Source organism: Solanum lycopersicum, chromosome 9, assembly GCF_036512215.1.
Source record: "Solanum lycopersicum chromosome 9, SLM_r2.1".
NCBI lineage: Eukaryota > Viridiplantae > Streptophyta > Magnoliopsida > Solanales > Solanaceae > Solanum > Solanum lycopersicum.
Window position 1 is genome coordinate 3,236,079 of NC_090808.1, and position 15,874 is coordinate 3,251,952.

The following is a 15,874-nucleotide window of genomic DNA, read 5'->3' on the forward strand; positions in this document are numbered from 1 at the left end:
TCACAAAACAGTACATACCCATGTTCTGAAACCATTATTCACTGATGTCTCCTTTTCCACTCGTTTCAGTCTATGTTGAGTCTAAAACATCAATTACTGATATAATGTCATTGGAGTATACTTGATAACACCAAAAACATAACAATAAAACGCAGTTTTAACTTGACTTTCTGGACATCATTCTGTATGCACTCAAAACACCTAGAATTCCTTTCTTTCCAAATAGTCTACCATATATTAGCAGGGATCATTCTTCATATGTTTCTGACCTTTGCATTCTCCCCTGCTGCCTCCCAACTCTTCAAAGCCTCAAAGACCTTCCTGGGCATGGTCCAGGAGATTCCTATGAGGTTCAAAAAAAATCCTCCATAGTTGTTGGGTATATTTGCAGTGTAGGAACAGATGATTCACTGTCTCTAATGCCTCCCCACAAAGAAAACAACTAGAAGATAGAACCTTCCTCTACTGGAGAAAATGAAAAAGAGAATCTCAGATTGGAAAAGAAAATTGTTGTCCTCCGGAGGTCGACTAAGGCTTATTAATCCCTCTTTTCTTCAAGTTATTTTGAGTCAGAGCAGCTTCTTTGGCCAATAACAATATGAAGCAGATTTTAGGAGGTATTCTGCTTCTCCATATTTGTTTTACATGGCCAACTGTATGTTTGTTGGTTTGTCTGATCCATCAACTTGTAGGCCGAGTTAACTTTGAATTCCCCTCTGCTATTTCTGTTCCACCACATAACATCTTCCCTTGCTTGTAACCCATTAAAAGCTTCCACAGTGTTGATAAATTTCGCCACTCATGCTATAACTTTTAAGGTATATTGATAACTGATTTCTTTTCAGATTCTTTTTGTCACTTTCAATCATCCTTGTTTAAAATTATTTACTTGATAAGTATGCCTTTATGATTTTCATGGGTTGTGGGTTGTAGTTCTGATGCATACTTGTTATAGGTTTCTGCTTTACTTGTTATACCTGTTGTAGTTACTCGTATAAACTTGTCACAGTTTAACTTTAATTGTGGTTATATATATTATTCATAATTAAATTACAATGATGCGGTGCTCACTGAGCTCTCCTTGTTTTGTGCTTTCTTTGAGCACCTTAGGTCTAATTCAATATTCAACCATAAAAAAATTAGCTCATGTGGTGTTGAGAGTTTTTTTAATAATAATAATGTTACTGTGACCACTCCAAAAAAAACTAGTTCATGAGTTGAGGATTAACTGAGGGCAAAGACCATATAAGGACGTATCCAACTATTTCCTCAATCAGTTTGCACACTTAATACTCCTCCGACATGCTCACGGTTGGACATTTAGAGCATGACCAACATAACATGGATTCCCAACATTGTTAAGTGTTAACCAAAGATTTTGAACAGTTTTGGCTCAGATATCATGTTAAGTAAATGAATGTTGGGCCTAACTCAAAGCCAAAGCTAGCTCATGGGATGAGGATTGCCCAAAACTATACAAGTAAAAGAGTAACAGTCCACTTTCCCAACCAATGTGGGACCCTAAACATGATATATCAAAAGTTGGTATAACTTTTTGCCTTATGTTGTTTTATCTTTTAGATTAGTTAATGGTATATCATTTGTATACACCAAATTGGTAGCAGAGCATCTAGAAATCAGGGATGTGGATCATTTTGCTTTTATAACTCTCACTTTTTTCCTGACAGTTGTATGTCATGTGTTTTTCCTTCTAATATCACTTCTCTCTGATTACAGGTTCCTTGGAAAGGTCTTGGCAAAGAGCCTGTCATTGTTCTTATTGATAGAGTCTTCATTTTAGCTCATCCTGTTGTTGATGGAAGGTCTCTTAAGGTAGGAGCATACAACATTTGTTTGATTTGATTGCAATGATGTCTTGCAGCCGTCATTATTAGAAATCATTGATGTTCAGAAAGCATAAAATTTTAACTAGTCCAGAAAATTAATTTATGTTTACATTTTTGTTTTCATCAGGAAGAAGACCGGGAAAAACTTTTCGAGGCAAAACTTCAACGAATAGAGGTGAACACTCGTCTCATGCAATTTTTCTTCTGTCCAGAGAAAGAAATAGGAGAGCTCTTGAAGGGGGTAGAGATGAGTTTTACTTGGTTGAGTAGTAGCCTCTTTTCCCATATTTTCTTTTGGTGCACCCATGTAGTTCCTCGTTGTATAGAAGATTAGGTTGTGTTGAATCATATCTTTTGCTGTATCTTTGTTTTTGGGTATACCCATCTATATGATTTTTGGTCTTTTTATTAATGCAAACACATTTACTTTGATTAAAAAAAGGAAACTAGGACACATTCCTTTAACCAATATGCGACTTAACACTCCCACACACATCCAAGATCGTTCAACTAGAACACAAGTGGCCAACAATGTGAAACACAATAAGGAGCAAACACTCCCCCACACGCTCAAGACTAGAATATAGAGGCCCAACATTGAGAAACACAATAAATGGGACCAATGGGCCTGTCCTAGATAGCGTATTACTTCAAGGGAAAGAGCAGGGTGAATGAGAAAATTGAGAAGCTTAATCATCCTCTCTAGCTTGATTGGGAATATACAGTATTTACAATGTACACATACATAGTGTGTATATACTTACAAAATAAATCCCTAATCTAATCCCTTAATCAAATTCTTGAATCCCACATCAAGTTATCATGATAAATGCTAGCCGTAAAATATCTTAACACTTAGAAAGGCACAACTGTGTTTGTGTGGGGAATAATGTCAGTCTCTAACTTCATCCCCATCCCTCTGAATAGAATTTGTGATTCGCTATATAGTCTTTTTTGCTACGGTTAATAATTAGGAAATTGTTATATCTCTTATATACGGCCAAGTTGACCTTTTATTATTAATGAAACCTTTTACTCGATCCAAACAACAATTAGAAAATTATTGATATGGCGGGATCACATTCATTGTGAATATATGGGAAAGATAATTGTGTATTTAGGATTAGAAATTACTTTAATTTCCTTTTTAGGATTACTTGTAAACACTATTTAAACACCAAGATACTTGAAGCAATAATCAAACAATTCACCCAAATCCCAATATCTCTTTTTCTGCCTCCATACTTCACATCTACCTTCTTAGGGTCTCTTACTGGAAGAGATGAAGTGGAAAACAAAGTGGAATTGCAAGTTTGGTATATTATTCCCATAGAAAATGAAGAAAAGGTACAAGCCTGCAGGGAGGGAAGGTGTGTGTGTTGGGGGGGGTCCTTCTATTGGAGAATAGGAAACCCTTCCAAGTGGCTTTATTTGGAATTCTAAAGAGCTGCATCCCAAAAATCAATTTATTTGGGAGGCATGGTGAGACAACCTCAATATAGAGTAGCCTATAGTTGAAGTGAAAGAGGAGGTTATTCTCTCATTAAGATAATGCTCACCAAGTCTCTTTAAGTATGTGTGATCTGTCACTATTTCTTCACTTAGATTCCACTAGCTTGGGTCATCACAGAAACATTGTGATTGATGGTCTTTGCATTCTTAGCTTCTTTAAAGACTACTAAGTTTCACGTGAACGGTTTTTGACTCTTCAAACACTTGTGCCTTGTGGATGCGTACAAAAGCTTTCAGTTTTCTAAACATTTTTTTGTAATATGTAGCTTGATTGTTCTTTTGATTGGATGATATGGAAATTAGATGGAAGCACTAGATAGTCATAGATTGTGATTTAACGGGACTGAAAGAACTATGTGGAATTTTGAATCTGACATTGATTTGAATCAATGGTTGCTGTATTCATTTGGATGCTGGATCATACCACTTTGTATATTCAAATCTTTAGAAAACAAACTAGCATTATTTAATCAGCCCCAAACTGTGTAAAAGTTCTGTGAATTTTAAGGGATATCATGAGAACGGAAGAAAATATATGAGAAATTTATTGATGCAAGTTCACAGATTTATTGCGACAAGAACATATGATAAGAGCTTGCTGAGAAACAACAGTCAGAGCTGAGTAGTGTGGGTGTGAGATTAACTATGTGACTAGGCATTCTTGAAATAAACGCAAATGATTGTACAGAGTATAGTATGTTAAATTTCATGCTTGTCTGTTGTCTGATAAGTCTCAGAATAATTCAGTGCCATTCCTTAGACATTCTTGTGTTCCACAGAATTCTTAGCTTTTTCTTTTTGTCGATTAAGTAAGGTATTTCATTCACGAAAGGGCATCAAGAAGATGCATAGTTACATTAATATAAATACAAAATAAAAAGCTGTTAGTCCCTTTAACATTGTCAATCTAAGACAAGGGAACTAACGGAGTCCTAAAAATTGATCCATACAAATTACAGTAGCTAACTTAGTCCAGCAAAAAAGATTGTGTAAACATTTAGCTTTGGAGAGTGATTTAGAGTTGAGTTTCGATCAAAGTATCTCGTATTCCTCTCATTCCATACATGCCAACTGCATGGATCATCAACCAGACTTTTATGATGGTTTTATCAACTCACCACAAGGTCCAACTCAACTGTGCATCTTTCATATTCTGTGGCATGATTCACTTAAAACCAAAAATACAGTAGAACAAACTCCATATGTCTGTGCCAACTGGTCACTGCAGAAACAGTTGGTTGGCAGTTCCGCTATTGTTCAAACTAAGATAGCATCTGCTGGCCAGCTGAAATCCTCTCTTGTCAAGGTTATCTAGTTAAATATGCTTCACTAAGGACAATTCAATTGAAGAATATGACTTGGCAATAAGGATACTTTTGATGGATAATACTTTTTAAGGTGTTTTCCCTTAGGTTAGTTAGCCTTTTCTACCTATATTTTTTTACCTGCCCCCCAAAATAAAAAGAAAGGTTGCGTTGTAGTGTCTGCAGTGTTGTTAAGCTCTACTTGAACTTTTCTGTATGACACCTTTTTAGAACTATAATTCTTGAGTAGTCTCATTTTACATTGATGCTGAATGCACATCATGCAGGAAGCAGAATCAGCCACCCTTGAGGCATTATCAAGATCAAAGTTGGGAAGTGTATGTTCTTTAACTCAGCCTATTGTTTACAAGTTGAGATGAATTTTTGATGGTTGGCACTCTTGTTTCACTGAATCCTCTAATTTCACTTTTTTTTAAAATTCAAATTTTCATTATTTTTCTTCATCAAAAACCATTGTAATATCATCTTTCTAGATAAAATCTGTTAAGACGTTAAATGTGTCTAAGCATATGCTTTTTGTTTCATAAATGGATGTCAGATGACCATCATACACTTGTGCTCGTTCTGCGTCGTCTGATGTTTCTTAAGTTTTTACATGTTCCATAGTAATTTCTTGAAACTTAACAGTTAAAAAAGTGTTTTTCTCCCAGGCACGAATACCAATGCACTTCCTCTATCCTACTAACTAGGGGAGTAGAAAACAATTTTTCCGGCAGCAACCACCTGAATGGAATCTAGTCTTTTCTTTCCAAGCCAACACCCCTGTGATAATTCCTACGCACCTTAGTCTAGGATGGAGAGAATAGATTTATTTATTTCAATGCTGGGTCAAGTCTTTCGACATAACTAGATGGAACTCGAGCAAGTCCGAATTGTATGAATGAGTTGAAAGAAGTAGAAAGAAGATGAGGAGGTCAGTTACGAGCAAGAAAGCTATGTAATGGATATGTTTCTGCCTAGACTTCAAAGGAACACAAGAAGGAGAGAAGAAGATGGATACTAGCAGAAAGAGAGACAGAACTCTTTTGCATTATGAAGCAAAATGAATATGGGAAATTTTTGAGCTTAACAACCTTAAATAGTGGTGGAAGATCGGGCATAGTCATTCCAGAACTTGCATTTAATTCTGGGTGGCTGGATATTGCATTAAAGATCGTGAGATACATTAAAGGTCAGCAAAGGCCGAAGGAACATACTTTCTTAAGGGTGACGGAGGATGAATACCCTTATGCTGAGGCTGTCCAATTGAGTAAATGGGGGAGCAGTAATTTAAGATGAGCCGAGATAAACACCAAGAAAGGAAGCATTCTGATAACTAAGCCGGTAAATATTCAAGAGGAAGATCTCCTCAAGAGATGCCTCATAGATATTCACTGCAAGCAAGAATGAGAAACCAACTCTAGCGGATATCAGGAAGTGGTCCTCAACAAACTGGAAAAGGTCTTTGGAGTCAACATAGATGAATGGAACAACAAAAGGTTCCTTTTTGAATTCCCCGATAGATACATGGCGGAATTGATCATCCAAGGCCAATGGAGGTGGAAGAGTAGCATGTTTCATCTAGATTGGTGGAGCCCAACAACACGGTACACTCCTAGCCCTGTGCATGAAACTTGGATTAGAGTAGTGGGGATACCATTGCATCTGTGGTCTAGGAAGGTCTTCCAAGAAATTGGGGATTTGTGTGGAGATTGGATCAAGACAAAAGAAGAAACTGAGCTAAAAAACCACCTGAGTGGGCAAGGCAAGGATTCTGGTGAAAAAAATAACAGGAGAAACCTACCGGGAGAGGTCTCCGTCGATTTTGATGGAATGGCATATTTTTTTACAATTTGGGTGGGAAGCAAACCCAAATTTGGAATAAGGTTGGAAAGTGGTGGCGTAGTTGCTGGAGAAGATGAGGTCCTTTGCCGAAGGAATAGAAACATCCAGAGGTCTGATGGCGTAAACATCTACAATAAAGTACCAAAATCCCATCCTTCTAGGGATTTACATTGAAGCACGTGGCATATACTTCGACAACTGGAAAGACAATTGGAAATGGAGCACGTGAGAGGCATGTGAGTTGTTTAAATGAGAAGGCTGAACTGGGTCCATCACAAAATTCTAAGAAGAATAACAACTCTAAATGGCCCAATGGACCAGATTTTGCAGCACAAGTCATTTTTAATGATTTACTCCGGGCAAAGCTCTACTGCAGAAAAATCAGAAGGACCATATATTGGTTGGCAGCATAACAACCTTGCATGTATCCAATTCAGGTGAAGCAAAGCAGAACATGAACACAAAAATCATGACAGAGCTAATGGATGAACAAATTAGGGGAGATTTGATAGGGCATATGACGGAAAAATTACCAATTTAGGCGAGACTGGGCTAGCAATACAGAGCTCAAACATAGAAATAGTCTATTGAGATGTGGAGGAACCTATACCAATTATGGTGCAACAACAACAAAGGGCTCAAGATGTAGAAAAAGTAAACTCTATATGGGTACAACAGAACTTGATAAAACTGAGAAGATCTTTGGGATCGATTTCCAAGGGCATGAAGAGGGGGCAACAAAGTTAGTGCTACAAATAGACAGTTGCAGGCAAGTGAGGAGAATGGAGCAGGACACATAAGTCAAGAAACTCAAGATCAAGGGTGCAAAAAGCTTAAAATCTTGTAGCCTTTGATGTAAAATTTAGAAGTTCGGGGAGTAGGAATAAGGAGAGAAGCACAACCTTCAAATATATGATTAAGCTTAAGCTAATATCATGGAATGTTAGGGGATTCAACGATAGAGAGAAGAGAAGGGTTATACATAGTTTGTTGTCTGGATGGAGAGCAGATTAGTTTTTCTCCAAGAAACTTAACTTGAAGGGGACATCACAGAGATGGTAAAACAGATTTGGGGAGGTAGGTTGAATAGATATACTTGTCTTGAAGAGAGTGAACATGAGGAGGTATAATGTGGGATGTGAGGGCATGGATGGGGGAGGTTTTGGAAATTGGTTCTTACACCGTTACTTTTTAAATTTGAATCACAAACCCAAAATTTTAATGTATGCTCTACACTGTTACAAGGAAAGGAGACTTGTGTGGGAGGAATTTAGCTCAGTAAGGGGGCTTATGGAGGGACCTTGGCAACTTCAATGTATGTAGGTACATATTTGATAAGATTAACCGAAAAAAAGAACTAAGGGGGAATGAGGGAGTTTTCTAATTACATAGAGGACAATGAACTAGTTGACATGGAACTAGAGGATGCTGCATACACATGGTTTAAGGGAGATCAACAGGAAGCAACCTCTAGAATAGATAGAATCATGATTTCTAAAAAATGGGATGATACCTTCAACAGTTAAAATAAATTTCTCTTTGAAGGTTGAGTTGAGATCATATACCAGTAACTTTGATTACTGGTTGTTGGGAGAGGAATAAAAGCTATTTGCAAGTTTGAAAATTTGTGGCTGCAGTCAAAAAGATTTGTGGATAGAGTTAGAGAGTAGTGGAGCTCCTTCTGCTTCACAGGAAGACCTGATTAGTTTTGGCAAACTTAAAGCACTGAGACTTAAACGAAAGGAATGGAAACACGAGGAGGGTGAAAATCTGGGCATTCAAAGAAGGAGATTGTTAAAGCAGCTAGCAGAATTAGATACAGAAAGAGAAAAAAAACTCTCACCATGGAGGAAATGACAAAAAGGCTACAGCCTTACTCGAGTAAGAGGAGGTAGTCAAGAAAGATGAAGTTTTATGGAGACATAAATCAAGAGTACTATGGTTGAAAGAGGGAGAAAAGAACACCAAATTCTTTCACAAAATGGCAAATGTTCACAGGAGATACAAAAATATAGATCAACTCATGATACTAGGAGAGGTTACTCAAGAGAAAAGCAAAATTGAAGGCGAGGTTATAACATTTTAGAAGAACCTATATAGAGAAACACATCAATAGAGACCTTTTAATAATGCTGAATGTCCAATGTAGAGTGGAGAAGAGAAAATGTCCATGCAAGGCAAATTTGAGGAGATGAAGTTCTAAATTGCCTTAAGTTATGTGTACTGATAAGGCTCCTGGTCCAGTTGGGTACACAATGGGTTTATTCATCAAGTGTTAGGATGTAGTGAAGAAAGACATCATGGATACCTTTCAAAACTTCTATGATCAAGAAGTCTTCGAGAAGAGTTCCCATGTTTATTTCATTGTACTCATTCCAAAGAAAAAGAAGCACCCACTGTGCTCGGCAACACCCATTGCACCCCAAACTATTGAAGAATCACCCTCCAACAGTTGGTTGGTCCCTCGACAATGCAATATGAGATGATCTACATCTTCACCCAAACTTTTGCACAAGAAACACCAGCTAACATAAGTGATCTTCTTCTTTCCCTGGTTTCCGCTGTCAATATCACACCTCTTGCTGCATTCAAGAACCTGGAAATACATAATCAAAGTTTAATGATGAAATGGTTAATGTGGTTTACTTCTGATGAACAAACATGACAGAAAGAGGTTGTTAGAGCTAAATATGGCATGGAAGGTATGCAGAGGACCAATACAGGAAGGAGCACTTGTGGGGTTAGTTTATGGAAGTCCATAAGAAACCTATGGATGAAATACACTGCAAAAACCAACTATGGGATAGCAACGTAGGAGGATATCATTCTGAGAGGATAACTGGCTAGAAAATGGATTTTCGGGAACACTCTTTCCAAAAATAATACAACATTTATCAGTAGCGGGAATCAATTAGAGAGGATATGAGGGACTATCAAGGATGGAATCACACTTTCAGGAGAATGTTTTTTTTAAAAAAATGGTAACTTTGTCTATTCCTCAAAAGTCAGTACACTGATCAGTATTTACGACATGTACCTTAAATTCTACTATCTTATATTAAATTGAGTCTAGTACATCAATTAAGGAGATAACATCATTTGAGTATAATTGATTACACCAAAAACATAGTAGCATAAGACAATTTAGTTTGACTTTTTGCATACTATTCTCAACACTATTGAAAGCTCTAGAGTAACTTTCCTTCCATATTGCCCACCATATGCTAGCTGGGACAATTCTCCACCTGTCTTTATTCTTGGATTGCTTTCATGCTTCCTCCCAACTCTGAATTGCTTCTGTGATCTTTTTTTGAAATAGAAGTTGCTGTTGTGATCTTGGCAGGCATGGTCCATGACATACCCTTATGACTCAGAAATAACGTCCATAGTTGACTTGTGATCTTGTAGTGTAGAAAGAGATGATTAACTGTTTCAGTAGTTTCCTCACAAAAGAAACATCTAGAACATAATGGTATCCCCCTTTTCTTTAAGTTGTCTTGAGTCAGTACAACCTCCTTGGTTAACAACCAAACAAAACACGCCACGTTGAGTGGAATTTTCGACTTCCAGATTCTTCTCCATGGCAAGTGACTTTGAGGCTGATTGGTGTAGTTCAACCAGTTGTATGCACAACCCACCTTAAAGCTTCCCTTTCGATTGCCTTTCCACCACGAAATGTCCTGACCTCCTTCCAGTCCATTAAATTGCCCAACGGTGTTGAAAAAATCTGCTATGCTTTGAATCTCCCAATCATTTAATTGTCTTCTAAAGATGAAGTTCCACCCTTGAGGAGTCCAGTGATCTACTATAGTCTTCTGTTGGTGAGATACTAGAGAATATATATCAGATGGTCTGGCTAGGGAAATTGGGAGAGTAATAGAGTTCTATAACACTTGGGAACAATTCAAAGATACAAAAATCAAGAAGATCAGATGGTCTGGCTAGGGAATAAAGAAGGAAAGTTCATTGTCAAGTCTGCTTACAAGGAGTACAACTTACAAAAAATCTGGTAGGTTTGTGGCTATGGAAGATGATTTGGAAGATGGAAATTCTACTCTAGGTTTTTTCCTGGTTACTGTCAAAAAGAGTTGTTTTGACACAAGATAATCTATGCAAGAGAGGGTAGCAATTTGACATCTCTTTTTACATTGCAAATGGACATCATAATTATGGAGGATATTCACAGGTTTGGGAGGAATCCAATGGATCATGCCAAGAGGTATCTGGAACAATGAAGGCCTTCTGGCAAACAAGAAAGAGAGATGGATCCTTGTCCACTTGTCTGAGCTTGCATTTGGTGGACAGTATGAGGAGAGAGGAATCAGAGGTGTATGAAGACAAATCCAATAGTTTACAGAATCAGAAGATGAAGTCTTTAGCTCTTTTACACTTTTGGTTTAAAGGGATGTACCTTGAGGATCATGTCCCAATTGTGAGGATCTGAGAGTGCTTTGAGGCACTCACTTTGTAATTATGGGTGGCTCCACATTTTAAAGGGCCATTCTTATATCTGTATAAAAAAGGAAAATGTTGTCATTCTCAAAAAAAATAAATCTCCTTAATAACCTCTCATGATAAGATTTAACGGTGAATAGACCAACTCTGCTCTCTTGCAATCTGGATACACCCGATCTATCAATTAGCATATCCCTGCCCAAACAGTAACTAAACCAAACTATGAATTCTTTCAACTCCCAATCCTGTAAATTCCTTCCTCCTGAGCTCAGGACTCAGATCCCAATGAACTCCCCATCATGAGGATGCAAATCATCTGATTATGCCTTGCAAAGTTGTCAATAATCTCTGGAATTTAATGCTCAGTAGGTTTGGTATTTCCTACTTAATGTTCCTTGACTATTATACAAAATTTGTAGTGTTGGAATTTGAATTGAAGGAGAATGATTAGCAAACAATATGATATCCTCAAGCAGTTATGTTGAAAGGTTGGAAAGTGGAGGCTGGAGCGAGGAAATCAAAGGGCTTTTGCCTTTTACCTTGTTGTGTTTTATAATGATTCTTTGAGCACGAGAACATTGTGAAAGGGGGAAATGACGGCTGTCTGTGTACTTACGGAAATATAGTTCAGTGCCACGAAGGTGATAATGTCTTATAATCTGGAGATGTCTGCGGAGAAAGATACAGAAACCCTTCGCACCTGGGTGTAGAATATAAGGGGGACCTTTATCCCCTAAAGATACTGATTAGGGACTACCAGCCAAATTAGTCAGTCTGCCGCCTTCTTTCATAACAGAGCCGTTACAACCTGGTTGCCTATTCACTGATAGTAAGCAGCTTCAAATGATTTTGATAGGAATAAAGAACATCTATAGTAAACTAGCATTTTTATCCTCTTTCGGATTGATTCTTTGAATGTGTATCCAGTTGCAGTATCTGATCAATTTCTTTGCAATATTTACTTACATTGACGAACTTTTTTACCTTCGTTTGATATTCACCAGCTGTTGATTTTCCTGGGAATTTAATAATACTCTTTCCATTAACAGCCCCCTACTGGAAATTCTTGGCTTGGGTCATTAATTGGTACCATAATTGGAAACCTCAAGATTTCAATTAGCAATGTCCATGTCAGATATGAGGATTCTGTCAGGTTTGTTTCTATCAGTTATTGATATCTTTCTAATCTGACTATCTGATTTTAGTTTCACTATTTCTTTGATGTCATTTTCTCCATCATTTAGCTTTTTAAACTGTGATACTTTGACTTCTTAGCTTCCACTCTTAGCTTGGTCTGCTTTTCTTCTTTTTCATGTAATGGGTGGCCACAAATTTAGCAATCCTGGGCATCCATTTTCTTGTGGGGTTACTCTTGCAAAGCTTGCAGCAGTTACGATGGATGAACAAGGGAATGAAACCTTCGATACTAGTGGTGCTTTGGATAAATTGCGTAAGGTGAGTTTTCTCTCTTTTTTCTTGCTAAAGGTTGTTCAATAAAATTGACTTTCAGGTCAATCAACTGGTGATAACCTGTCTTGAAGGTCGGAAGGGAATAAAATATTTGTATATTTTAATGCGTTTGTTATCCGTGAACATCCCAATTTTGTGTCTGGTTTGTGATATAGTTATTACTTTCTTCTTTTTTACGGAGAGGTAAATTTCATACTTCCATAAGGATTGTAGCGAGGTTTTTTCATGGATTGAAGCAGTTATTTTTAGTTCTTTGTTTTGAGAAAAGTAACAGTAGTCTATATATATCCACAGGTATACTACCTCAAAAGTGTAGTTCCCCTCCAGAAGTGTTGAAGCAGTTATTTTTTCAAATACAGGATTAGATTTATTTCAATTATCTTTGCATTTTTTCGTTGAAGAAGAGAACTTTCAAGAAGTGGCAATGTTGCTGTCACTCGACATCAATATGTAGGAGATACATACATTTTTAAGTGCTTAGGAATGATGTGAATCTAAGATTGGTTTCTGGAGAGACTTATCTGGTGAGTCGATTTAGTAATTGAATTGCGGACTGTTCTGCAAACTTTGGGAGAGTGACATATGAACCTAAGGTGTCAAAGTTTGTCATCTTTGGTGTATCTTTTTTTTTTTCTTGATAAAGTAAAGAAAATTTTTAAACAAGGGGCACAAAAAGCACCCACTTATGAGAGTATAACAAAAAAAAAGAAGACTTGCAAAATGATATTGTTATCTGCGAACAACACACAATCTTTTATACCTACCAAAACGTCATGGTTACACCAAAGAGAAGTAAGGATAAGAGGCTATTCCTCAAATGACCTAAATACTTCTCTATTCATCAAAAGCTTTGTTGTATCTCTTTCTCCATGTGTCCCACATATGGGCTTAAGGAGCAACCCCACACCCTGCGTCTTCTCTTCAGTCTAGTTAAAACGCAGCTATACAAAACTTCTCTGACCATGCCTTGCATCATCCATTGTAAACCATACCAAACACAATTTCCACCACAAGCGAGACTCTATCCGACAATGAAAAAGTAATTTTTTGGGATACTGAATACTTATATTGCAATGATTCTATATATCTAAAACATCTCCATTAAAGTAGGGATGCAATGAAGACATGATTATAGATTGATCTCTGGATAGGGTAGCCTAACCTAAAAAACCATTTCTCTGACCTCTATAACCTTATGCCTCCAAAGAGATGTCATAATCTCTAAGATTTGGACTGCTCAAGGTTGGAATCTGGGTTTCAGGAGGGCTTTAAATGATTTGGAGATTGATAAAGTCTCGAACTTATTGCTAAGTCTGCTCTCTTTCACTGGCACGTCCCTCATCTGACAAAGACAGTTCATTATGGAATTTGTGCAACAAAGACGATTTCACAGTTAAATCAGTATATTCAAACCTGAACACTCAACCATCAAATTGACAGTTTCGTGGCCTTAGAAACTTATATGGAAGATCAAAATCCTTCTCAAAGTTTCATGCTTTACATGACTGGTAATTATAGAGCTTGCCCAACTCATGAAGCTCTATAAAGAAGGGGTCTTACAGATTTTTTCGGGGTGTCTGCTTTGTGGTCTTGACTCTAGAAGCAGAGACTAATGAACACCTGTTTTTACTTTTTACAATGCAAGCTAACTGCAAATCTGTGGTGCATGGAAAGGAGTGGGCAGAAGAGGGGCATAGGAGGATTGGTGGCAATACATTCCAACAAGCATATGGCGGACTGTGTGAAAGAAAGACTCTTAAGGCATTTTTGAAGACAAGCAATCACATTCAGAAGATCAAGATGAATTGCCTTACTCTTCTTTACTTTTGGTGTAAACGGGAACGAATGGGAAATATAGAAGATTTAGTAGACTTCTTAGGAGAAGTGGAAAGTTTTGTTTTCAATTTTTGCTCACCACAATGTCCATTTTGGACTGTGAATCTCCTCGTCCTCATTCTTTGATGATGGGTTTTTGTGATATATGAAATAGTTACCATAATAAAAATGAATATAAATATGACGGCCATGATTGCTGAACTAAGTGCATTATTTCCTCTTACAGTTGGTGCAACTTGAAAGGCTTGCAATGTACCATGATTCAAACAGCAAGCCGTGGAAGTTGGACAAGAAATGGGAGGATCTTACTCCGAAAGAATGGATTGAGGTACGTTCTTATTTTGCCTTTTACTCTGTGTTGTCCTGTGACGTGGTGAGGAGGTTTGCAGCAACACCTGTGACTTACATGTTCATCCATTGACAGGTTTCATGTCCACCTCAAATGTATTCTCTGTTTATTCCTTTCTAATCCTTTTCTTGCTGCTCAGATATTTGAGGATGGTATTAATGAACCATCAAATAGCAGTAGAAACTTATCTGGATGGGCTGAAGATCGCAACTACTTGGTGTCACCAATTAATGGAGTCCTCAAGTATCATCGTCTGGGAAATCAAGAAAGAAATGATCCTAATGTTCCTTTTGAGATGGCTTCTCTGATTGTTAGTGACGTATCTTTGACAGTTAATGAGGTGCTAGTCCTTCACCTTGTTTTGTTGCAAAATCTTCCTAAATTATTTTCCCGTAGTTTTTCCATTCTAAGAAATGATTATTGAAATGCAATCCGTCAAAAATATAATGCATTTGGACACGTTTTTATATCATGCACTGCCCTAGCACCTTTACTGTGTTTCGAGGCACCCTATATTTTGTTTGTACCATAAGCCACAGTGCTCTTCAGTATTTTTTGTTCACGTTCTTATCTCTGTCCTCTTCAATCCTTGTCTTCTTTATATCAATTCCCTGAACCTTTATCCTATAGCTGACATAAAATTCTTTCTCTGAATCCTGAGTAGTTGCTTATTTCCCCTGAGAGGAGAATAAACAAGGTATCCAAGGAAACTAGAGCCTACTCTAATGGAATGTTCAAATTGGCTTGGGGAATCACCCTTAAATTTTTTATTTTTTTCTCCTTTTCTTTCACACTCTTGTTTATAAGACTGGCTGTTTCTATGAAGAAAGGTCTGGGGTTTTGTACCTCCGGCCAATCTGAAATTTCTACCCACAAAGTGTGTGACTGGATCCCATCAAATTCTTCCCTTTACTTTTGCCTTGCACTCATGAAATTTCTTATTTGTGTTCTCACTTTAGAATTCTTTCTTTTCTTTTTGTACACTTTGTTTGGTGAAATAGGAAATCTCCACTATCTTCCCGACATCAAATGGAAGGTAAAATAATAGAAAGAAACATTTATTGTTGTCTGTGCAAATTATGTCAACCATTACAGGTTCAATATCATGACTGGATAAGACTTGTGGAGGTCATTACAAGATATAAGACATACATTGAAGTTTCTCATTTGAGACCAGTGGTGCCTGTTTCTGAGGATGCCAGTTCTTGGTGGCGGTATGCTGCTCGTGCAGAATTGCAACAAGGGCAAATGTGGTA

At 37.4% G+C, this 15,874-nt stretch overlaps 1 protein-coding gene across 3 annotated transcripts in view; it reads left to right on the top strand.

Annotated features, from left to right (window-relative positions):
- LOC101262246 (uncharacterized) overlaps nt 1-15,874 on the top strand; it is a 78,089-nt gene that overhangs the window by 11,085 nt on the left and 51,130 nt on the right. For all 3 annotated transcript variants that reach the window (XM_010327626.4, XM_026032939.2, XM_019215638.3), the window contains 8 exons: nt 1,738-1,833; nt 1,975-2,022; nt 4,951-5,001; nt 12,013-12,116; nt 12,301-12,418; nt 14,496-14,597; nt 14,758-14,958; nt 15,714-15,871. In XM_010327626.4, the coding sequence (XP_010325928.1) occupies nt 1,738-1,833; nt 1,975-2,022; nt 4,951-5,001; nt 12,013-12,116; nt 12,301-12,418; nt 14,496-14,597; nt 14,758-14,958; nt 15,714-15,871 (878 nt within the window). The remainder of the gene's footprint in view (nt 1-1,737; nt 1,834-1,974; nt 2,023-4,950; nt 5,002-12,012; nt 12,117-12,300; nt 12,419-14,495; nt 14,598-14,757; nt 14,959-15,713; nt 15,872-15,874) is intronic.